This window comes from Cervus elaphus, chromosome 2 (genome assembly GCF_910594005.1).
Source record: "Cervus elaphus chromosome 2, mCerEla1.1, whole genome shotgun sequence".
Taxonomy (NCBI): Eukaryota; Metazoa; Chordata; class Mammalia; order Artiodactyla; family Cervidae; genus Cervus; species Cervus elaphus.
Window position 1 is genome coordinate 7,318,054 of NC_057816.1, and position 23,339 is coordinate 7,341,392.

Below are 23,339 nucleotides of genomic sequence, written 5' to 3' on the forward strand. Positions count from 1 at the left end.
TCTCCCAGGCTGTAATTAACACACTCTCATTATTTCATAACATAAACCACCCCAAAGTTTACTGGAAATGGCTTTTATTATAATAAGTCACATGATGAGATGGTTGGATGGCATCACCGGCTCAATGGACACGAGTTTTCGCAAACTCCAGGAGATAGTGAAGGACAGGGAAGCCTGGAGTGCTGCAGTACACGACTTAGCGACAGAACAACAATAACAAAGTTTGCTGGAAATTGATTTTAATAAGTCACATGATACAAAAGGATAGGAATATTCAAAGGGCACTTAGTGAAACACTGCTTTGTCCCACAAAGGGCAGACAGAAAAAGTTAAGGCACAGTGGTTGCTCAGAAAACAGGAAGAAGAGGCTGAAGAGTCAAAACAAGTAATCTGTGTACACACACACACCCATCACATCCCTCAGGCCCCTCAATCTATCAGATAAGAATTCACCTGGCATCAAAACAGTGAGTGGGAGCAGATAACCGGAGGGCTAGGAGCCAGAGGGGCTGGGAGCCAGTGAGGTCTCCAGGAGAGATGAGATGTCCTCTAGCTGGGAGACACCCGTTCATTATGACAGATACCAAAGTCCCTACTGCTGGAGGGCAAGCCCCCCTGGAAACATCTGGAGTTCAAGAGCCAACAAAGGGAGGAGGTGAGTGGGCTCTGACATCCGGAGACAGGAGGTTCACATTCGCGTCCCCACATTCTCCACCGGGAAGGGAAGACAAAGAAAACCCTGTGTCGGGCTGGATCTGCCTCCTTCCTGTGGAAAGTCCCCGGAAGCGCCCCTGACGGTGGTGGTGGTGGGGTGACCACCCAGAAGGAGCCCAAGGCTGAGAGGCCAGCTCTTCTGGGAGGAGGCAGGAGGTCGTGGGAAGAGCTCCACCCAGGCCACATCCACCTCCCTACAAAGTCCCCGAGAAAGAAGAGACCCCTCCCAGCCAGGGACTTCCCGAGCAAGAGCCTGGGGCTGGATGAAACCACAGGACCATCCTGGAAGGAGCGCCAGCAGCTCCAAGATGGCGGGGGCACCCTCGTGAGTCGCCTGAATTCACACGCTTCATGGGACCAAAGCAGATCATAAAAAAGATCAAAACTGAAACTGGAAGCCCCCAGGGGGTTTGGGAGCTCCTCCGGGTGTGGAGTGTGGGCCCGTGGGCCACCTCCCAGCACAGTGACACCACCAAAGATCAGCAAGCAGACTTTCCTTCTGGTCAGGGTCTCCTGCTCACAAGGGAGACTAGCAGGAGGGGCACAGGGGACCCTCCAGTTCCATCCAGCTGGAGAGGGCTCTGTGGGGGCTTCACTGTCTGTGGAGGCCCCCTACCCTCTTCCCGCAGGGCCGTGTCCCAGCCTGGCCACATGAGCTGGAGTGTGGGGATGTGGCCCCCAACGTCCAGGGAAAAAACCAAAGACACACACTCTCCTCTGCAGTGTCCTGAGCCCTACTGCTCAGCCACCTGCCACCAGAGGGACTTCAGAGCGGGGGATACTCTGTCTTGAGAGGGGCACAAAGGCAAGCCCCTGGGTGGGAGGGGGCGGCCAGGGCCTGGTCAGACTGGTTCAGAGACAGCAGCGGAGCCCGGAGTCCAGGGGACGGCAGGCAGGCTGTGAGAGGGAGCCTGCGGCAGCCCCCAGCCAGCTCTGCACACCCCAGCCCGGCCCAGAAGTGACTTGTCGACACGCAGAGGCCGCCCTCCCCGCCCCCCGCCCCGGCATTCGCCTTCGGGCAGCACGATGCCCCCACGCCCTCCTGCCTGCACGCCCTCAGCCCTGCTCCAGGCTGTCGGCGGGCTGCACCACGGTGTAGCTCCCCTGGCCCACAGAGAGCTGCCGGCTGAAGAAGGATGTGCTGCGTTTCGGTTTCACCCGCTTGATCGTCTCGCCTGTTGGGGGAACAAGAAGGATGCACTGAGGAGGACCCCCCAGGGAAGGGCCTGGCCCCAGGGGAGCCCCTTCTGGACCCTGTCCAGGCTGAGCTCCCCTCTTCACTCCCACCAGCTTCGTGAGCCTCAGCCCCACCCCCAACCCTCCCATAGTGAGAGGATCAGGGGCAGGGTCTCCTAAATCAGGTCACCAGGGTTTCCATTTGATGCTGGGCCTGCTGTGGTGTCCAAACCTGTTCGAAAAGAGACTGGAGAGGGGTACAAACGTCCAGCTAATAAAGAACTCACAGGGATGTCATAGATAGCATAAGGAATATGGTCCGTAATACTATAATAACTCTGTATGGTGACAGATGATAACCAGACTTAGGAGGATCACTTCGTAACATATAAAACTATTGAATTACTATGTCAAAATCACTATATATATGAATATATAGTATGTCAACTGTAATTCAATTCTGGAGTAGGAAAGGGCAGCCCACTCCAGTATTCTTGCCTGGAAGATTCCATGGTCAGAGGAGCCTGGCGGGGTATAGTCCATGGGGTCGCAAAGAGTCAGACATGACTGAACACACACATAATTCAATTACAAAAAAGAAGAAACAACAGAGCAAAGTCACAAAATACCTATAATACATACCAGTGCCTGAAAATGATCCTCGATGAGATTAAACAGACTTTTTCTGGGGGAAGAGGGAGCGGGTGGCGCTTGTGGAATTTTAGTTCCCCAACCTGGGATTGAACCTGGCAGTAGAAGCCTGGAATCCTAATCAGTGGACTGCCAGGAAAGTCCCTAAAAAGACTTCTTAAAAGTTAAAAATTTCAAGCCAGGTGATCAAGGTCAACATCAAAAGTCAAAATCATGTTGACAGTGCACCTTTGGTATAATGTGGTAAAAATGGCACATTACTTCTGTGATCTTCCTCCCCCAAACCCTTAACTCTTGTCTAATAATGAGAAAAATAGAAGATTCCAGTAAAGGGGCATCCTACAATATGCCTGACCAGTACTCCTCAAGATTTTAAAGTTATCAAAAACCAGGAAGGTCTGAGAAACTTGTCACAGCCAAGAGGAGCCTAAGGAGACACGACAACCACATGAAGTGTGGTATTCTGGATGGGACCCTGCATCTGAAAAAGGATGTTAGGTAAGGTTAACACTAAGGACTTCTGTTAATTTACTGTATCATGTCGGTTCATTAATTCTAACAAACATACCGTATTAACATAATATGTTAATTTTCAAAAGCAAGTGACAGAAGAAAAATAGGCAACAGAAATAAATGGTAATGCATGAAGAAACTGTATGTGATCAATCATGTAAAAACGACCTCACTTCACCAGCATCCGAAGGCCAACTCTGACGAGCTCACTGCCCTCAGGAAGATAACACCTGTGGTGGGTGAGGATGGAGAGGCAGGTGCCTCCTTCTCTCCTGGGTGGGTACAGTGGGCGCACACTTTGACCTGGCAACCCCATTTCTAGTAATCTATCCTGAGGAAACAGTTATAGATTCCAGGTAAGGATTTGGCTACCAGGTAAGGTATGCTGTTTATAGTAGCTGATGAGCTACAAATACAGTTGGCCCTTAGACAACAGGCGGGTTGAGATGCTAACCCTCTGTGCAGTCAAAAATCTGGTATAACTTCTAGCTGGCCCTTCACAGAACTGTGGTCTCATCCACCAGTTCAATCAACTGCAGATCATGTGTGTTGTGTGTGTGAGTCGCTCAGTCATGTCTGACTCTTTGCGACCCTATGGATGGTAGCCTGCCAGCTTCCTCTGTCCACGGGATTCTCCAGGCAAGAATACTGAAGTGGGTTGTCATTCTCTTCTATAGGGGATCTTCCCGACCCAGGGATCAAAACTGTGTCTCCTGCATCGCAGGCAGATTCTTTACCACTGAGCCAATAGGGAAAGCGTGCATTAGGGCACCTATGTCATCTTTACCAGCTGCACTGATTTCACAGGGTATGTATCCATCCTTCCCACACCCACACCTTTAGTAGCAGACACTAGTAGTTTCTGGTTTTTCACAGGATATGCCTGTGGACACAGCAGTGAGGGGCTCTTGCTGCCGGGGCCCCAGAGGGAGGCCTCCGACTCTCCATCAAGTGATGGGACGCGTGCACCCCGCCCCTGCCCCCCCCCAGGTCCTGCTGGCTGGAGGCTAACTCTCTGCGTCTGGAACGGCCCCCACCTCCGGAGCGCCCCGCGGTCTGCACGTGCACACGTGTAGGTGTGTGTGCACAGCGCGGTGTCACTCACCCTCCTCCACGTAGTCGATGGTGGAGAGGTGCTGGATGCGGCTGCACACCACACTGCCCTGCCTCCGCAGCGGGGCGCGCTGGGGAGGGGGCGGCGAGGAGCCGGAGGCCGAGGCGGGGCCGGCCTCGTGGGAGGCCGCGGGCTCCGCAGCCTGGCTCAGCTCGATGCAGTACTCGATGAGGCTGCTCATCAGCTCGGCCTGGGGAGGAGAGGGGCCGGCGTGAGGCCTGGGGGGCTCTCTATTACCTGCTGCAGAGGGAGAGGATCCAGACCCACATGGCCTACCCGCTGGTGGGGGAGGCCGATGAGGAAACAAATACCTTTTACACGAGAAAAGAAGGGGAGTCTGTTCTGTGGGCCAGGGGAGGCACCCCATTTGGGTTGACTTCAGGGGTCAGATTGTTGTTGTTTAGTTGTGTAGTTGTGTCCAACTCTTGTGACCCCATGGACTGTAGCCCTCTAGGCTCCTCTGTCCATGGGATTTCTCAGGCAAGAATACTGGAGTGGGTTGCCATTTCCTCCTCCAGGGGATCTTCCCGAAAAAAAGAAAGGAGAGTGAAAAAGCTGGCTTGAAACTCATCATTAAAAAAATAAGATCATGGCATCCGGTCCCATCACATCATGGCAAACAGATGGGGAAAAAGTGGAAGCAGTGACAGATTTTATTTTCTTGGGCTCCAAAATTATTGCGGATGGTGATAGCAGCCATGAAATTAAGATGCTTGCTCCTTGGAAGGAAAGCTATGACGAACCCAGACAGTGTATTAAAAAGCAGAGACATCACTTTGCTCACAAAAGTCTGTATAGTCAAAGCAAAGGTTTTTCCAGTAGTCATGTATGGATGTGAGAGTCGGATCATAAAGAAGGACCATAAAAAAATTGATGCTTTCAAACTGTGGTGTTGGAAGAGACTCTTGAGAGTCCCTTGGACTGCAAGGAGATCAAACAAGTCTATCCTAAAGGAAATCAATCTTGAATATTCATTGAAAGGACTGATGCTGAAGCTCTAATACTCTGGCCACCTGGTATGAAGAACTGACTTGGAAAAGACCCTGATGCTGGGGAAGATTGAGGGCCAAATGAGAAGGGGGTGGTAGCAGATGGGGTGTTTAGATAGCATCACCGACTCAGTGGACATGAATCTCAGCAAACTCCAGGAGATAGTGAAGGATAGGGGAGCCTGGCTTGCTGGCTGAGTCGTGAGGTCAGCTGGGTGGGGTAGGAGGTTCCCCTGAACACATTCCTCAAGCCTTCTCATCAGGCTTGAAACATTATACACGTTGCCATAAAAGGTGACGTGACCAGATGTTAGCGGGCAGGGTCTGGGCACCTTAGGGCGGGGACGGCCAGGGCTGGCAGATCCAGAGACAGAAAGTTGCCAGCAGGTGGCGTTGCCTAGGCAGGGCGTGTTCAGGGAGCGGGACACAGCAAGGACTGGGGTAGACGCAGGCGGTCGGTGACTGCCCACCCGATGGGGCGACCCGACGCTGCTCCAGAGCAACATAAGCCACCCTGAGGAGGGCAAGCAGGGCAGGAAACCACGGGAGGTCCGGGCCCCACACTGGCATCTCCTCCCTGAGGGAGCTGCCCGGAGCTGAGCACAACAGGGCCGTCCTCTGAGATCCTCCAACACCGCCTGACACTCCTGAGGCTGGGGGAGGCTGCCATTACACCTCAGCCGCCTCCGACAAAATGAAATGTCCATTCAGGATAAGACTCAGCAAGCTAGAAATGGAAGAGAACTTCCTTAACCTGATGAAGGGCGTCTACAGAACACACAGCCAACACCACGCTTACTTAGAGCAAGACTGGAGGCTTTCCCCTCAGGCCCAGGATGTCCGGTCACCCCGACTCACCAGATGAGACCAGTGCTGCCTGGCAAGACCAGGGAGAGGCACGTGGCCAGCAAAGTTAGAACACAACTGCCCCCTTCACAGACAACGTCTAACGGTCCAGAGACAATCCCAAAGGAGCCTCAAAAAACCTGCTTTCAACAAGTGAGTGAGTTTCACAGGGTTACAGGATATGAGGAAAACAAAATTAACTGTGTTTCTATACACCACAGCCAACAACTGGAAATTGAAACTAAAAAACAGTACCATCTCTGGTATCACCAAAAAAAAAGGGGAGGGGGATAAATCTAATAAAAGGTATATAAGATATGTATGCTGAAAACCACAGAATGTTAGTGAAAGAAATCAAAGACAAATAAATGGAGATATAAAATAAATGGACCGGGGGCTTCCCTGGTGGTTAGTGGTAAAGAATACCCCTGCCAATGCAGGAGACATGGGTTCGATCCCTGATTCTGGAAGATCTCACACGCCAAGGAGCAACTAAGCTGGTGTGCCACAACTACTGAGCCTGTGTCTGGAGCCCACGTGCCACAACTACTGAAGCCTGCGTGTCTTAGAGCCTGTGCTCCACAACAAGAGACGCTACCGCGATGAGAAGCTCTATGCCGAAACTTTGAAGCAGCCACCGCTTGCCACAACTAGAGAAAAGCCTGTGCAGCAATGAAGACCCAGTACAAAGTGTGTTCGACTCTTTGCGACCCCATGGGCAGTAGCCAGTCAGGCTCCTCTGTCTATGGAATTCTCCAGGCAAGAATACTGCAATGGGTTGCCATTCCCTTCGTCTGGGGGATCTTCCCGACCCAGGGATCAAACCCAGGTCTCCTGCATTGCAGGCAGATTCTTTACTGTCTGAGCCACCAGAAAAGCCAAAGGTAAATAAATAAAATAAATAAAATAATTTTTAAATGTCATTTAAAATAAATGGACTAGAAGATTTAAAAACATCTTTTCAAAAGACATTTTTAAGAAGATAAGAAGTTGTAGACAAAGTTATAGACTTTGTCAAGTTATTAGACAAAACATTTGTAAAATATTAATCTGATAAGGGACTGGTATGCAGAACATATAATGAACTCCTATAGCTCACTAAGAAGACAAGCCAATTTAGAGATTTTCCTGGTGACATGAGGGATCAGAATCCGCCTGCCAATGCAGGGGACACAAGTTCAATCCCTGGTCCGGAAAGATTCCACATGATGCAGAGCAACTAAGCCCGTGCGCTGCAACGATGGAGCGTATGTGCCGTGACCACTGCAGCCCTCAGCGCCCAGAGCCCTTGTTGCTCTGCGACAAGAGAAGCCATCGCAAGAAGCAGCCAGAGCACTGCAATGAAGAGTAGCCCCCGCTTGCTGCAACTAGAGAAAGCCTGCACAAAAAGCAATAAATACCCAGCACGGTCAAAAATAAAACACATAAATAAAATTATTTTACAAATTTCCCGATTTCAACCAAGTGGACAAATGATTTGAACAGACATTCCATCAAAGACCTACAGGTAACAAATAAACACACAGAAGGATAATCAACATCCCAAGTCGTAATGAAAATGCAGACAACGACCACGCTGACTTGCCACTACTGTACAGTCATTATAATGGCAAACAAACAAGCAAACACGGACACCACAGGTGCTGAGCAGGATGCGGAGACCTGGACCCTCGGACATGGCTGGAGGGACTGTAGGATGGCACAGTCACTTTGGAAAACAGTTTGGTAGCTTCCAGTAAGGCTGATCATATGTTTATGATACAATCCAGGAATCCCACTCCTAGGTATTTACACAAGAGAACTGAAGGCATACGCCCACCCCACACCCTGTACACAAATGTCTAGAGCAGCTTTATTCACAAAGTCCCAAACTGGAAATATCCTTCAGTGGGTAAATAGCTAACCTGTAGTACATCCACCCAATGGACCACTATTCAACAGTCAAAAGGAAAAGACCAGTACACCGTGAAATGCGGATCATCTCAGCAGCGTGCATCTTAGTGAAAGTGGCCAGGCTCAAAAGGCTGCATAGAGTATGTATACATACTATAGGGTTGGATTGCTATTTGTTTATCTATCTACCAGTCGACAGACATTTGTGTGGTTTTCAGTTCTTTGGTTATGATACACAAAACTGTATGAACATCTTAGTGTAAATCTGTGTGTAGACATATGCCTCTTTCTCCTGGGTAAATTCGATAAGTGTGTTTATATGACATTCTGGAGAAAGCAAAACTCTAGGTATAGCCAAGAGGAGGTATCCGATAGCAAGTGAAGAGATGAGTCTGAAATCATACATACATATCTCATCATCTGAAGAGATATGTATAAAACAATAAAAAAAAAAAGAGAAAACCCCAAAGAAAAATTGGCAGACTTCAACAAACAGGACATCTAGATGGTGGATATATATGTAAGAGGTGCTCAACCTCATTTGTGTGTGTGTGTGTGTGGGGGAGGGATGCCAACTAAAATCATGTGGAGATTTGGGGGTGATGGAAATAATGCCAATAAAAAATGGGCAAAAGATGTGAAGAGACATTTCACTTCTAAGAAGATACGTGGACAGCAAATAAGCAGCTCTGTAGCTTGCCTGTGGTGGCGGTGGCTATGTGAACATGTTAAAACTCACCTCTCAAAACGGGTGCATTTTATTGTAAATTATATCTCAATAAAGTTGAATAAAAAGTAAAGAAAAGAAGCACAAGGAGATATCCCTCCTCAACCACCAGAGTGGCTGAAGGGACAAGATGACGATACTATAACTCTTGGAGCCGCCAGCACATGGCTAGTCAGCTCCGGGGCGTGAAGCTGGGCATGTGCACAGAGGACACACGCAGCATCTTCTGCCACAGGCCAGAACTGGACACCCAAGGGCCTGTCAGCAATGGGACGGGAAAGTCAAGAGGGGCAAACTCACACACGGGAACGCCTAGTGCAAGTGGGAGACCACAGCACTGGCACCTACAGTGGGATGGAGCTCCCAGATACAGGGCTGAGCGCGAGACTGGGCAGAACAGAAGGCGCCATGGGGACCCTCTGCCATAAAGTTCGAAGCCAGGCACAACGACTCTGGGGTGACACCAGTCAGGATGCGGGGGTCCCTTGGTGGGGGGCACGGCTGGGAGGGGGATCGAGGAGGGGTTTTTCTTAATCTGAACGGTGTTACATGGGTTTCTATTTTTATTTTTTGGTTTCTTTTTTAAATATATAATTTATTTATTTTTGGCTGCACTGGGTCTTCGCTGCTGCTCGGACTTTTCCCTAGCTGTGGTGAACGGGAGCTACGCTCCAGGCACCGGCTTCTCATCGCGGCGGCTTCTCTCATTGCAGAGTGTGGGCTCAGCAGTTGTGGCATACGGGCTCTTAGATGCTCCTCAGCTTGTGGAATCTTCCTGGACCAGGGACTGAACCTGTGTCCCCTGCCCTGGCAGGCAGATTCCTACCCATTGTACCACCAGGGAAGTCTGTTACATGGGTTTCTTTTGGGAAATTTGTTGAGCTATATACACTTAGGAGTTGGGCACTTTTCTGTATGTATATTGTAATTCAATGACATGGAGACTTCTCTGGTGGTCCAGTGGTTAAGAATCTGTCTTGCAATGCAGGGGACACAGGTTCGATCCCTGGTCAGGAACTAAGATTCCACATGCTGCGGAGCAACTAAGCCTGTGCACTGCAACTACTGAGGCTGTGTGCTCCAGAGCCCACGTGCCACAACTAGAGAATTCGTGCGCTGCGACGAAAGATCCCGCATGACGCGACAAAGATCACGCGTGCCGCCACTAAGACCCAATGGAGCCAATAAACAGGTATTTTTTTAAAAGAAAAGGATGTTTGAGATTTAAAAAACAAAAAACTGTGCTAAAGAAATAGAACATTTAGATTAAAAAAGAGAGACCTGGGTAATTCCCTGGTGTTCCAGTGGTTGGGACTGTACTTTCACCACTCAGACCCCAAGTCTGATCCCTGGTCAGGGAACTAGAATTCCACAGGCTCCAGTGTGACCAAAAAAAAAGTCTAGGCCAGTGATAAGGCAGGGGCAGAGGGAGCAGAGTGGCCAGGAAGGTTTAGAGGCTCGAGGCAGAGAGGCAGGAGGGGCTGGGTGCTTTCACAGACGGGGAGTCCCTGGAGCGCATCTCTGCTCCGGGAGGGGAGCACCAAGGCACTTAGCTCTGGAAGGGCCCTCGGCCGTGACCAGGGTGGGAGGAGAAGGGACAGGGGTGGAGCTTGGGGTGGGAAGACAGGGTGCTGAGTGCACAAGAGTGAAACAAAGTCACGCTGGTCACACAGCTCTGGGCAGCCCTCCACCAACCACTGCCCCAGCTGCCCCACCACCTGACTGGCCTTCTGCACCCTCTTGGGTGGCTCCTGGTCAGCAGGAGTCAGCTCCCTGGTGTCCAGGCCCTCAGCAGCCCTCTCACCTCTTTGCTAGCCAGTCTGAGACCTCCGATAGCCTGGGGCCCCCTAAGTCCACCGTCTCCACCCCAACCCCCGCCGGGGTGTGGGCAGCACCCACCCCTACCTGCTTGGAGTAGATCTTGAGGAGCTTGTTGACTGGTGTGCCCTCGTTGTCCCCGTCGAACTCCAGCCACAGCACAGACTCCTCCTCCTCGGGGGAGGTATGGTCCCAGGACAGCTCCTGGAAGCGCAGGCCCAGCAGGACGTGCTGGCCAGCGGAAGACAGAGCTTGGACTCCTCTGGGCAGAGGCCCGCTGCCCTGCCCCATCCCCGAGGGCATCACCAAGAGCAGACACCTGGCCAGGCTATATTTACCTCCAAGGCTGAGCCTAAACTTAGGTGTGAGTTTCTCTCAGGAGTGGAATCCCTGCTTCCATCAGACCCTCAAGGAGGGCTGTGGTCCAGGAACTGAGACCTCTAACCCACAGCCCTTCTCACCAGCAGGTCAAGCTCTGAGAGCTGGGATGGGGGGGAGGGGAGACCCTCCTCCCCCAGAGATCAGCTGGGTGGCATCTTGGCAGGAGGTGCAGCTGGGCCCGGCATGTCGGGGAGCAGGTGCCCAGGAAGGGCTGGGGTCCCTCTCTGGGGACCACCGGAAGTCTCCCCAAAACTTGTCGGCTAGCATGGGAGGGACTCCTGCCCAGGTGCATAGAAGCCCCTGGGGCGGACTGCCAACATCACTTCTACACAGGCTGAGACAACCAGCGGAGACAGCTAGCGCCAAAAGCAGGAGGCGGAGCAGGACTCTGACAGCCGGGAGGGTTCCCAGTCGTGGGGTTTTTCCAGAAAACCACCAGTCTCCAGCCACTGGTCAGGCACAGCAGCCAGGCCCTGCCAGATGCTCTCCACTAGCTGCAGCCCCTTCCCCCTAGTCACCCCCTTCCCCTGCAGGCTGGGCAGGAAAGCTGACCCACAGTAGGCTCAGCGAAGCCCCCAGAACGACAGTGGAAGACGCAGAGACATCCAAGGGAGGGAGGCCAGAGAGGCTGCCCACCCTGCCCCGAGGCCAACCACAGGCTCAAGGGAATCAGGAAGGCCTGGGTAAGGACCCCCCTCCCCTCCTCTCCACTGAGGCCCCCGCTTCAGGTCCCCCCTGGAGGAGCAGGACCTACCTTCTCCCTGCAGTCGATGACATGCACGCCATCCAGGCTGATGGCCACAGACACTGGCTTGCGCCCGCCCCGGTGCAAAAAGCCCTGGGCTGGCTTGTCAATCTCGCCGTGGAAGAAGGCACACCTGGGGAGGGAAACTGGGGTTAGTCTGTCCCCTCCAGCACCAAGAACAAGGCCAGGGTCGGGGTTCACCCACCAGTAAGTATACTGGCCAGGCCCTGTCCCAGGCACCTGAGAAGCTTACGCTGTTTGGGTGACTAAAGGTTAAGTGGAAACCCAGCCCAGGGAGGGAGAAACGGAGCGGGTGGGCCAGAGGGAGGCTTTGTGGAGGTGGTGGCCTCTGATCAGGCAGGACAGGAGGGCTGGAATAGACAGGACAGGAGGGGAACTGGGTGGTACAGAGCGAGCTGGGCCCCACAGGCAGAAGGCAGAGCATGAACACAGGTGTGAGACAGAGTGAGTGATGTTCCAGGAATGGCCAGGAGCCCGAGAGCTCAGAGCCTGGGGGCTGAGGCTGCTGGAGGCTGGGAGAGCCTGGGGGCTGAGGCTGCCCACCATCCCCCCATGGGCTGCTCAGGCAGGGAAGCCACTTCAGGACTTGACACTGAGAAAGGGCAAGGGGCCAGGGGCCTTGGGACACCCAGGCACTGAGCTGCCACCCTCTCCTTCCTGCCCCGCCATGGTCTGTCACACTTGTGCCCTGGGCCCTCACCCCTGGCTAAGCTGGTGAAAGCAAAGGTGTTAGTCACTTCAGTCGTGTCCAACTCATTGAGACCCTGTGGACTGCAGCCTGCCAGGCTCCTCTGTCCATGGGATTCTCCAGGCAAGAATACTGGAGTGGGTTGCCATGCCCTCCTCCAGGGGATCTTTCCAACCTAGGGATCGAACCTGGGTCTCTGGCAAAGCCAAAGCCATAGTTAAATCCTGCAGCCCCAGGAGGGGACTGGAGACAAGCCCGCTCCGCCTTCAGTTCTGAGCTTGGGGAGGGCTCCCCTTCTGGGCAGACTCCTGATTCCACTGAGGACCGGAGGAGTGGCCACTTGCCCACCCGCACCTCAACTCCTCACTCGATCAGGTCCTCCCTGTCCGCACACGCACCTCTCGCTCATCATGGTAGTAGAAGATTTTCTCTGCCCGCCCCCACAGCGGCTCCACCCCTGGGCTCCATCTCATAGGGAGGCTCCCGAGAGAGCTGGTTCCGCGTACTGTCACTGATTCTTTTTCTCTCGCTCCTCCACCCGCTGCCACCTCCACGATGCGGGAGCCAAGGTCAATGATTGGCCCCAAGGGGCCACATTGAACTCGACCTTGCAGAAGCAGCACCTGAAGCTTGGTCATTCTTCCTCCTCACCCTTCCCTTCACCCGGCTGGCAGAGACCCTCCTGCTGGGCTGGCTGGCATCCTCTGCCTGGTCCAAACTCACTTCTGTGGCCATTTCTTGGGGCTCCTGGTTTCAGACAGCGCCCGCATTCTGATGACTCATTCACTACCTGACTCTCTTCTCAGAAACCCAAGGGCTCGCCTGGAAGTGCCACTTGAAGGTCTGGCAAGCATCTCAAAATCAACACATCCAAAGACAAGCCCCCAGTCTGCCTTGACCTGTTCCCCTTCCCGCCCCACACCATCCTGTCTCAGCTGGTGTCACCACCCCCCAGCTGCTCAGGCAGAAATCTGGAGTCCCCTCAGCCTGCTCCCCTTCACCTCTTCTCCTGCACACCTAACGAGCTCCTTCCACTCCACCCTCAACACCTCTGGAACCCGACCACCTCTGGAATCCGACCACCTCTGGAATCTCCCCTCCTGTGGCACCACCACCCGGCCTGAGCCTTGGCACTCTTTGGAGTGTGGCCACTGTACTCACGGACATCCTGCCTGCCCATGGTCTGTTCTCTGCTTCTACTGTTGTCTCTCTTGCCCCTAGAATGGCCTTTTCATGGGCAGGAACGGTGGTCTCTTCTGCTCACCTAGGGGTCTCTAGCACCTCGAGAGTGCTGGCACCCAGTAGGTACCCAAGAGCTAAGGGCTAAAAGTGCCTGTGTGAACGAGAGCTGGCGGAAGGGGAGGTGGCAGGTCCAAGGGCCACGTGACTGTAGCAGGAGGGAGGAAAGGACCTGCCCGGTGTCCGAGCTCGTGACAGGAGAGCGGGAGGAAGTGTCCAGCCCGGGACCCGTGGAGCCTGAGGTGCTGGCATCTAGACGCACCTCAAGGACAGAGCTCAGTGGGATTGCAGATGGGTTCACGGGCCGGGGAGGGACACAGCGCCCGGGGCTGTGGCCACACTTGGGAGCCGCTCACCCGTAGAAGGGCAGCTCGTGGCACTTGAGGAGGTAGGCGCGGTAGTGGGGGCTCAGCGAGGCCTCACACTCGCTGTCGGCTCCCTCCTGCACCTGGCGGTAGGCGTTCAGCAGGCCCTGCTCGCCCATGCCGGTCTTGGCCCCACGGCCCCGGAGAGCAGCGAAGAGCCTGTGGCCCCGCTTGCAGAGGTGGGCAGGGAGGAAGGAGTCCAGCTTCTCCCTGTAGAGGAAGGGAGATGGGGCTGGGCTGAGGATGGCTCCATGCCTGCAGGCAGGGAAGAAGGTGCAGTCATGGGGTGCAGGAAGCATGGGGGGGGGTGCCTGGACATAAGCCCCCAGACAGCCCACTGCCCCCATCCCTGCAGCTGCCTGGTTGGTGAGAGGCCTGAAGGCAAAGCCAGGAGACAAGATGAGAGCTGAAACCAGGCCCATCCCAGAACCAGACGGTGACCAGAGGGCCTTGGGGCCAAGTCTGTGTCACCGAGTCCGGAGGGTCTGGATTCCTAAGCCAGCAATTTTACAATCAAAAGATAGTGTAAATGACCTAGAGCCATTGATGTTTTGTTCTGCTAAATAGAGATGTTAAAAAAAAATCACCATCAGCACAGGCTCATGAATGAAAGGGCATTTTCAATCACACAGACTCAGAGTCCTGGTGTGACGGCGCCGTGTCTCCCCCTCAGAGCCCTGTGACTGTGGCTGGGCGCCGGCCCTCCCGGTGGACCGCAGCTGGGGCCCTGGGTATGAGCGCCTCTCCAGGCCCGTTTCTCCACGTTTCAATGACAGGGATCCCTACTCATACAGATGGGTGCTGACATGTGCTTGGCATATGGCAGGTGCTCATACAGATGGGTGCTGACATGTGCTTGGCATATGGCAGGTGCCGAACAAACACAGTTGAGGTCGTCACTTTCACTGAAGAGGGGAGGAGGCTTCTGGATGAGCAAGACTCCAGGCCACGGGGAGGGGTGGCCGGCCCTGTGGCCCTGACACAGAAAGGAATGTGATGCAGGGAGAGGCCTGGCTGCAGAGCAGCAGGAGAAGGGGCATCCAGGGGGCTGTCCCCCGACTTCTCAGGACTACCATTTTCATCATCTGTCCCCCCACATCTCTCCCTTGTGGCTTGGAAATCCGGCCTCCTACCCTCAGTCCATGGGGTCTGTGCAGGCTCATGGCGGGTCCAAGGGAGGATCTGGACCTCAGCCAATCAGTGCCCTGGCCACTCTGTCTCCTTTGGGTGGACCTGGGCCCAGCCGTCATCATCAGATGAGTCTCAGGACTCTGGTCACGTGAGGGATGAGGTCTCTTCTTGCCAACGTGCAACTACTGTGGCCACCTGGCCACTGTGTGGCAAGAGCTTGCCTGAGCGCAGGCTGGCCCGGAGGACACAGGGCTGGGCAAGGAGAGCGAGGACCGGGTCTGGTGGGCGGGGAAGACCCAATCAGAGCCCCTGAACCTCAGTCACCCTCTGCTGTCTCAGTCACTCGGTCAAGTTCGCCTCTTTACAACCCCATGGACTGTAACCCGCCAGGCTCTTCTGTCCACGGGAGTCTCCAGGCAAGAACACTGGAGTAGGTTGCCATTTCCTTCTCCAGGGGATCTTCCTGACCCAGGGATCGAACCCAGGTCTCATGCATCTCCTGCATGGCAGGTGGATTCTTTACCCATCGAGCCACCTGGGAAGCCCTCAGTCACCATGGACCCATCCATTTCCTGACAAAGTCCCTCAAGTCCAAACAGTCTGAGCTGGGTCTGCTGTCACCTGCAATAGGACCAGACATGCCCATCACAAAAGCCAGGATTTCTATGGATGCCAGCCTCAAGCCAGCTCAGCTGGAAGCGTTCAGGCTCCGCTGAGCGTGGGTGGCCCTGCTAGGCCCCAGCTGTTAGTCACCAGGCACAGGGCCCAGTTTGGGCACATCCTTCCCCCTGCAACACAGCTATACACCAAAGGGCTGGTGTTGGGGGGAACCCTGAGTCTAGGACAGGCTGTGTTCCAAGTACATCCTCATTGCAATTATTGCTAAACTTCAGGATTCGTCCACAGAGGTCAGAGACAGGCCTGCTCTACTTCCCAGGTAGACTCAATTGTCACAACCCCAGGCCCCTGCCCATCAAAGAGCACGGTTTCTTGAGAGACAGCTGGGAAGCATGGAGTCAGCATGCTGGAGTGTCAGGAAATGGGGCCTGTCTCTGGAGTTCAGGACTAAATCAGATAATCAGTGGCAACTAGGACTCAGAATGTGGTCAGTCCCCGGCTATGACTTCCAAGAGAATAAACCCAACTCCCTCTGACCTCACACAGGGCCTGGGCTCCACCCTTGCACACAAGTAGGGGTCTTCTCACAGGTGTTACTTCACCTGTCTCCCACTGCCCAGGCCGCTCAGCCCAGAGATGAGGAAGAGGAGGTCCAGAGAGGTGGGGTGACTCATTTAAGGTCACACAGCATCAGGGCCTCCTGACTCCAGGACCTGGCAAGACCACTTGCAACCAGGATTCTGAGACCAGGGGGGTCCCTTCCACGGGCCCTCACCTCAGGGCGCAGGCGGCAGGCTGGCCAGGCTGGTAGGGCCCGAGCTGCACGCGGCACACCAGGGCGCCCAGGGCCTCGCAGTCCTCCATGTCGCAGGGGTACCGGGCAGCCAGCACGTTGCCCTTGGCCTCCTCATAGAGCAGCCGCAGGACCTCCTTGTCGTGGATCTGCGAGCCGGAACAGCGGGGAGGGGTGGCTCAGTCTGGAGGGACACCCATGACCCGGGGTCAAGGGACAAGGGGAGGCTGGACACCCTGGGAGATGTCACCGCCTGGGGCTCCCTGCCTCACCTGGAGCTCCCGCCATTTGGGGAAAAACACGTTTCTCCGGAACTGTAGGGAAGGCTCATCTGGGGAGAGAGGAGGGGGTTGCTGGCCACCCCGCAGAGCCACCCTGTCTTCCCCGCTAACTGACCCAGTCTCCTCAGTCCCCGAGCCTTCTCCACCACCACTCAGAAAACCCCAGAGCTGCCCAGAGATGGGGGTGTGTGGCTTAGCTCAAGGTGCTCACTGTTTCCCCCAGCCCACCCTATCCTGAGCTCCCCTCCCCTGGGGGAGATGCCGGCCCTGGCCTCAGCGAGGGCAGCTCCACCTGCCAGGGGAGGCCTGGCTGGGCCGGGAGGTCACACCCCAGACCCGGGTGAGTCCCCGAGCTAGGGACGCACAGGCAGCAGCACTGACCCATGGCCACGTCGTCATCTGGGGCGTCAGTGAATCGCAGCAGCAGCTCCTGCCACTGGCGGCCCAGCTTGTAGGGCTGGTGCTTGGGCTTCAGCTGCACCTCTGCGGGAGGAGAGGGAAAGCCACCGTGAAGCCGTGAGCAGCGCAACTGCCCACGCTCACAGCAGCGACGACGCACTCAGGGCCAACGTTCACCGAACCATTTCAAGGGCTTTACAGCAACTGCCCTGAAATAACCCTACTCTCATTTCATCCACAGGGAAAACTGAGGCTCAGAGAGGCTAAGGTGTTTGTCCAAAGTCAAACAGCAAGTGAGAGGGGGTCAGATTTCAGGCAGCCAGTCTGACTGTTCCCTACAGCGCCCAGGGTGGGCTGTAGCTGAGAGGCTATGGCAGACAGAAGGTGCTGGGGGTGGCGGTCCTGATGCCCCTGGCATGACCTGGAAAGCAGAGCCCAAAGCTGGTGGTAGGCTCAGAGGCCCAGGGGACTGTTCTGCTCCTGGCCCTGCCTGGGCCTCTGCCTTGCCAGCCCCCACCCAAGCATGTCCCCAGGGGGCTCTGGTCTCCAGCCAGCCTTACCCCGAGCTCTGGCAGCTCAGAGGACTCCTGTTATCAGTACGGGACTGTGGTCCCACAGTTCCAGATGGGGCCTTTCTGCCTAGAGGCTGTCCCCCCAGCGAGACAGATTGTCCCTGGAGCCCTGTTCCACACAGAGTGACAATGGCACTCAGAAGGTCAAACCTTCCCAAACAGCCAGCTTGAAGGGTGGCTCCAGCAGGCGGTACCCCTCCCTGCCTCACGGCCCTGGGGCACGGATCACCGCCGCACCCACTCTGGGGGCGGACTGGGGCCAAGAGGCCTGAGGGCCCGCATCAAAGATGAAGTGGCCTTTCAGCCTTCCTGAACCCAGCCTGGGAACAGAGTGGGCGCTGACCCCGTGCTGGGGCCTCCTGGCCAAGGCGGTGCCCGGCATAACCCACTGGCCACACAGGAGGCCCATTCATGTTCTTGCGAGGGGGCAGACGGAATGCAACGAGGAGGGAGTTGGGGAGGAAGTCAGCTGGCCAACTGCAGGGACAGGGAGCTGAAGGCCGGGCAGGGGCCACGTGAAACCACCACCCCCAGTTTTCCAGAGACACAAGCTGAGGGGCCCGCAGTCCTGCTCGATAGCCAGAGGGTGAAGGTGGGGTGGCTGAGCTGGGTGGGAAGCAGCCGAGAGAGACTGGTCAGCAGGAAGCGGGTGGGTGAGAGCAACAGCTGGGCAGGAAGCTCCCACCGGTGGGTGGGGGTGGGGAGACAGGCATTCCGCCCCCCTCCACCAAGCCAGCATATCCTCCCTCCAGGGCACAGGCACACACTCCTAGGGGCCCAGGGACCAGGCTCACCCTTCTGACCCTGTTTCTCTACAAGGGAGAGTATGTAATCCCAGAACAAGCCTGGCCCCGGCACCAGGTGGAGCATCCTCTCCCTGGCCCCTTTTCTGACCAAGCCAGCAGACGAGTGGCCCTATTCGGAGGCCCCCAGGGGGCTCTCTGCAAGCCCGCCGCACACCCCCCAGGCCTGAGGGCTGGAGAGCCCCCACTGCCCTCACTCTTGCTCCACCCCTGCCTTGGGATCTCAGCCTGAAAAAGCAGGACAGAAAAAGCAGGTGATCAGAAACCGGGCAGGGCTGGAGGGTCCCTGCAGAGAAGCTGGGTTCCCACTCATCATCCCTGCCCTCAGGAAAAGCTGCACCCTTGGGGTGGCTGCATCCTGGGCCAGGTCCCACCTTCCTCCCAGCCTCTGAAGAGCAGTTCAGAGAGGCTGGCTGGGGGAACCACCCAGGCTTCTGTTCTGACCTCTGTCCCACCATTTGCTGCTCCAAACCTCAATTTCCTCATCAGTGTGACCAGGCTGGGGCCATGAGGGTACGGTGAAATTCTACTTGCAAAATGCGAGCTCAGGTTGTGGCACGGACCACGCGGTCTGTGAACGTGCACGGCTCCCTCCCTGTCCCCCATCCCGCTCCTCCTGATGCTCAGGCTCCAGCATCCCCTGCCACCAGCACCAAGAAAGGAGATGGGGGCAGAGGAGCCAGGCATTGTTCCAGGGCTCTGGGTCCTGGAAGCCATGGGTGGCTCCAGGACACATGTGAGTCCCATCTTTCCCTGATGTATAGTGGCCAGAGGTTCTAGAAGCTGCCCTCTCCTCTGCCAGTCAGTGCCCTTCCAGCGCCCCCCACCCTGGGCTTCTCAGTGCCAAGCCTTACCCAGCAGAGGGGAGACGAGCCAGAGAGCGAAGGCGTCCAGGGCAATGTCTGGAAGCTGTAGAACCTCGCGGATGGCCCGATGCAGCTCGTGGGCACTGAGTGAGGGCAGGTTCTCCACGGCCAGGGGCACCATCGAATCATCCGCCAGGTACACCAGCACGTCGGCTGCTGCAATGTGGGCCGGGCAAGGTCAGCTGGGCCAGCTAGCACAGGCATGCCATCTAAGCATCTTCCACTCACCTGCTGGGGTTGGACCCTGTATTCCTTGGGGTAACCAAGGCTACACTTCGGAGGCAGAGCCCCAGCATCCCCGAAGAACCCTGTGAAGAGTGCTTGTTAGCTCCATGCTGTCAATGCAGAGGCCCGGGGTTCGATCCCTGGTCAGGAAGCTAGATCCCACGTACCTCAACTAAGAGGTCACATGCTGCAACTAAAAAGCCAGCACATGGCAACTAAGACACGGTGCAGCCGAAATAAACACATAATTATTTTTTTTAAAGTCTACCGGGACTTACTGGAGACCCTCAAACCACCCAGAAAGCCAGCAACTCTGGCCCAGGAACCAGCCTTGTCCCACCCTAAACCCCCAAAGTTTCAAACTGGGGCTGGCCGCTTCACCCCCAACACACTCCCCCGGCAGCCCCAAGGACTCTGGTATGCTTTTCCCCTGAAAGAGAACATTCCACAGGTGGGACTGAGGCAGAGAGAGACTGAACCCATCCTGAGATTACAGCAGTTAGTAAATCAAGCAAGGAGGGAGGGAGAGAGCTGGTGACACACCTTAAGCAAGCCACTATCTCTCTCTGGCCCAAGCTACGTGGGGACAGAGGATTCCCAAGGCCACCCCGCGGTACAGCAAGTTTCAGGGCTTAGCCTCCTTAGGATTCTTCAAGCCTCAGGACTCAACACGATGGCCTTTCAGAAGGACTTAAGTCTTAAACAGGCCAGCTGAGGTACAACCCTGGAAGTTGAGTGTTCCCTGGTGACAGCCTGTTTGGAGCCTGGAGCCCAAAGGAGACCCTTGGAAGGGCAGCCAGATTCAAATCTCCATCACTGGAACCAGAGGCACCGTGAAGAAGCCTTGAGGGCTCCAGTACTGCCTGGCCTCCGGCTGGCTGACTGACTTCAGCATGTCCCATGCCTCAGGCGCCAAACCCATCCCCCACTACCCATCCCCCTCTACCCCACCCAGAGCTTCTGTGAATCAAATGAGGATAGTTTATTACTAACATAAATGAAGGTGCTTTTTGGATCCCCAATCTGTTTGGCTCTGACAGTCACTTTCTTGAGAGATCATAAAATAACGTCCAGTTCAGTCAGTTCAGCTCAGTCGCTTAGTCGTGTCCGACTCTTTGAGACACCATGGACTGCAGCACGCCAGGCGGCTGAAATTCAGAGGGACATCTGGGGCAGTGAAGGCTCCAGTGTCCTGTGCTTAACCTCTCTAGGGCCCTATTTCCTTCCTATAAAATGTAAATAATGATCCCTGTTTTCAAAAAACTATTTACCAAACAGAGAAAGTGAATATGTCACTTTTCATTCATGAGATTTCATGTGAATTTCACAGCTACCTAAGGTTTTACAAGTGAGGAAGATTTACAAGTGAGTAAGATTTACAAGTGAGTACCCAACTCTGCAAGTAGCCTAGTGACAGAGCTCAGGTCTTCAGACTAACTTGTCACTTTTCCACATCCCAACAGACCTTATTTGTTAGTTAATAATAAAGTTATCTTCAATGACAGAGATGACGAGCCAGGGTCACGTCCTCGGGGCTGGAACCCTAGGAAGGTACGGCGGGGTGGGGACTGGGGTCAGGGACCCACCTCGGGCTCCCACGGAGGACACACTGCTTCGATGGGACCGATCAGCTGGGCCGGGCTGCCCGGTACTGCCTTCCGGCCCGTCCATCTGCAGAAGGAAAAAGAAAAAGTTGTTCCTGGAGGGTCCAAGGATGGGGGTGCTGTCACTGAGGAAGAAAGGGGTTCAGAGCTGATCTACGAAGGTGAACACCAGGGTTGAAGGCACAGGTGTGCAGACTAGCGGGGTGAGGGGTTGGGGGGAGTCCTCAGTCAACTTTAGATCGGGGCTGGTGGAAGGAGTCGGGGCCGTGGCGGTCAGGAGAAGGGTCAAGCTCGGCTCGCCAGGATGCCCAGGCACGACACGGCACACCCCTATCAGGGGCGGAGGCCGGTGCAGGGCGTCGCCGCTCTCTCACCTCGCAGGAACGCAGCGCCCGCTGCCTCAGTCCAGGTTCCTGCCCCGACCCGGGCCCCCAGGTGCAGCTCCGTCCTCACTGCCCGCCGAGACGCAGGATCCCGCCCGCGCTCCGGTTCCCGGGGCTGCTACGCGGAAGCCCGGGCGGAGGAAGCGCGGCGCGCACGGCCCCGCCTCTCCGGCCCCGCGGGAGCCAATCGGAGCCAGGGGCCGCCGCGCACGCGCCCTGCCTCCCGCCCGCGCGCGCCCGTCCCTCGCAAGCTCGCGCTTATGCCGGCCGCGAGCCTAAGTCTCCTGGTAGCCGAGTGGACAAACTGCCCCGCCACCTACCAGAGTGATTGGAGGGCGCATGACCCCCACACACAGGCCCCGTCTGTTGTCCTGTAACAGAATGTGGCGAAGGTTCAAGGAAATAGGGAATAGAGCTCGGGGCGCGAGCTCTGGCGCACACACGCCTGTGACTTTGAGCTAGTCCCCTCACCTGTGAAGGCGAGGTGCTTCATGGGGACGTGTCCCGGAGCCATAATGTGCTGGGCTCTGGGTAAAGTTGATGCTGGCAGCCTGCCTCAGTGCCTCGGGGCCGGGAGTGGGGATGGGCTCCCCACGGTGGTCAGGAACTGGGTACCTGTCTTGACTATTCCAGACAAGCTCTTTCCCCTCGGATCCTCAGTTACCCCCTCTGTCAGACGAAGACATTGGACTCGAGGACCTCCAAAGATCCTCTAGTTACGTGTCAGGAATCCAGGCTGGGCACTCTTGTTATCCCAGGGAGCAGTCACATGAGCCCTCACTATCTTAGACACACATCCTGGGACACCTTGCGGCTTTCCCAGGCTGGGTAGAGGTGTTGGGCTCAGAGGAGGCAGGTGTGAAACCACCTATCCCCAGGGTCATGCCACCAACGTGTCCTGGCAAGGCCAGCATGTGTGTGCCTGCAGTGTAGATCTCAGAAAAAAAACAGGTCCATGGATCACCTTCCAGAGACTGTTCCAAATGACAGCAATGGGCTGGGTGATCAGGAGGTGGGGTGAGGGGTGGAGGGTAGAGGGCTCACCTGCTCTGATTGCAGTGTGTTGGAAGGCAGCTCCAGCCTAACACAGTCCAAGTCTTAATATTTGAAACAGCTCTATGCCTACCCCCCAGGACCCAGATTGCCCCATGGTTGGCCCATTACATCATGTCTTCCTTCCCAACATGACCTAGGGACTCAGGGAGCTCAGATGTGAGCAGTGGGAAGTGGCCTCTGCCTCCAGGTTCCTGGCTCTGGGATGGGACACAATAGTTCGGTGTCTTCCCTAAACCGGCCGGGGTGAAGTGCGATCACAGTTCAGTGTGTTGAGTGCTTACTGGGGTGTGGGTCTTGGGCTGGGGCAGGGTGTGGAGATCTGGGTGAGACACGGCTCCTGCCCTCGGGAAGGTTATGTTGTGGTTTCACTGGGAACTGGAGGGAGAGAGGAGAGAGAACACCAAGAAAGATGCATGGTTTTTTGTTTTTGCATTAAAATTTTTTAAAAATTGAAGTATAGTTGATTTACAATGTTGTGTTTATTTATTTTAAAAATGTTAAAGCTGCACCCTGTGGCATGCTGAATCTGGTTCCCTAACTAGAGACTGAATCCACCCCCTCTGCATTGGAAGGCAGAATCTTTACCACTGAACTGCCAGGGAAGTCCCAAGTTGCACCATCTGGGGAAGCCCGTAAAGCCCCATAAGGTGACAGAATTGCCTTAAGAGCCAAAGAGTGTCAAAAGCAGGAAGAACAGGTCCTCAATTCCTGAGCACCTACTGTGTGCT

The 23,339-nt window shown here is 55.4% G+C and overlaps 1 protein-coding gene across 1 annotated transcript; it reads right to left on the reverse strand.

Annotated features, from left to right (window-relative positions):
• Nucleotides 1–222: 222 nt before the first annotated feature.
• FRMD8 (FERM domain containing 8) lies at nt 223–21,708 on the reverse strand. Its single transcript, XM_043927059.1, has 11 exons — nt 21,547–21,708; nt 21,155–21,239; nt 19,332–19,499; nt 17,085–17,186; nt 16,695–16,753; nt 16,405–16,571; nt 13,872–14,090; nt 11,577–11,700; nt 10,529–10,672; nt 4,160–4,358; nt 223–1,889 (listed from the first exon to the last, which is right to left on the reverse strand). The coding sequence occupies exons 2-11, from the start codon at nt 21,237–21,239 to the stop codon at nt 1,771–1,773; spliced, it is 1,386 nt and encodes a 461-aa protein (XP_043782994.1). The 5' UTR covers nt 21,547–21,708; the 3' UTR covers nt 223–1,770.
• Nucleotides 21,709–23,339: the final 1,631 nt, after the last annotated feature.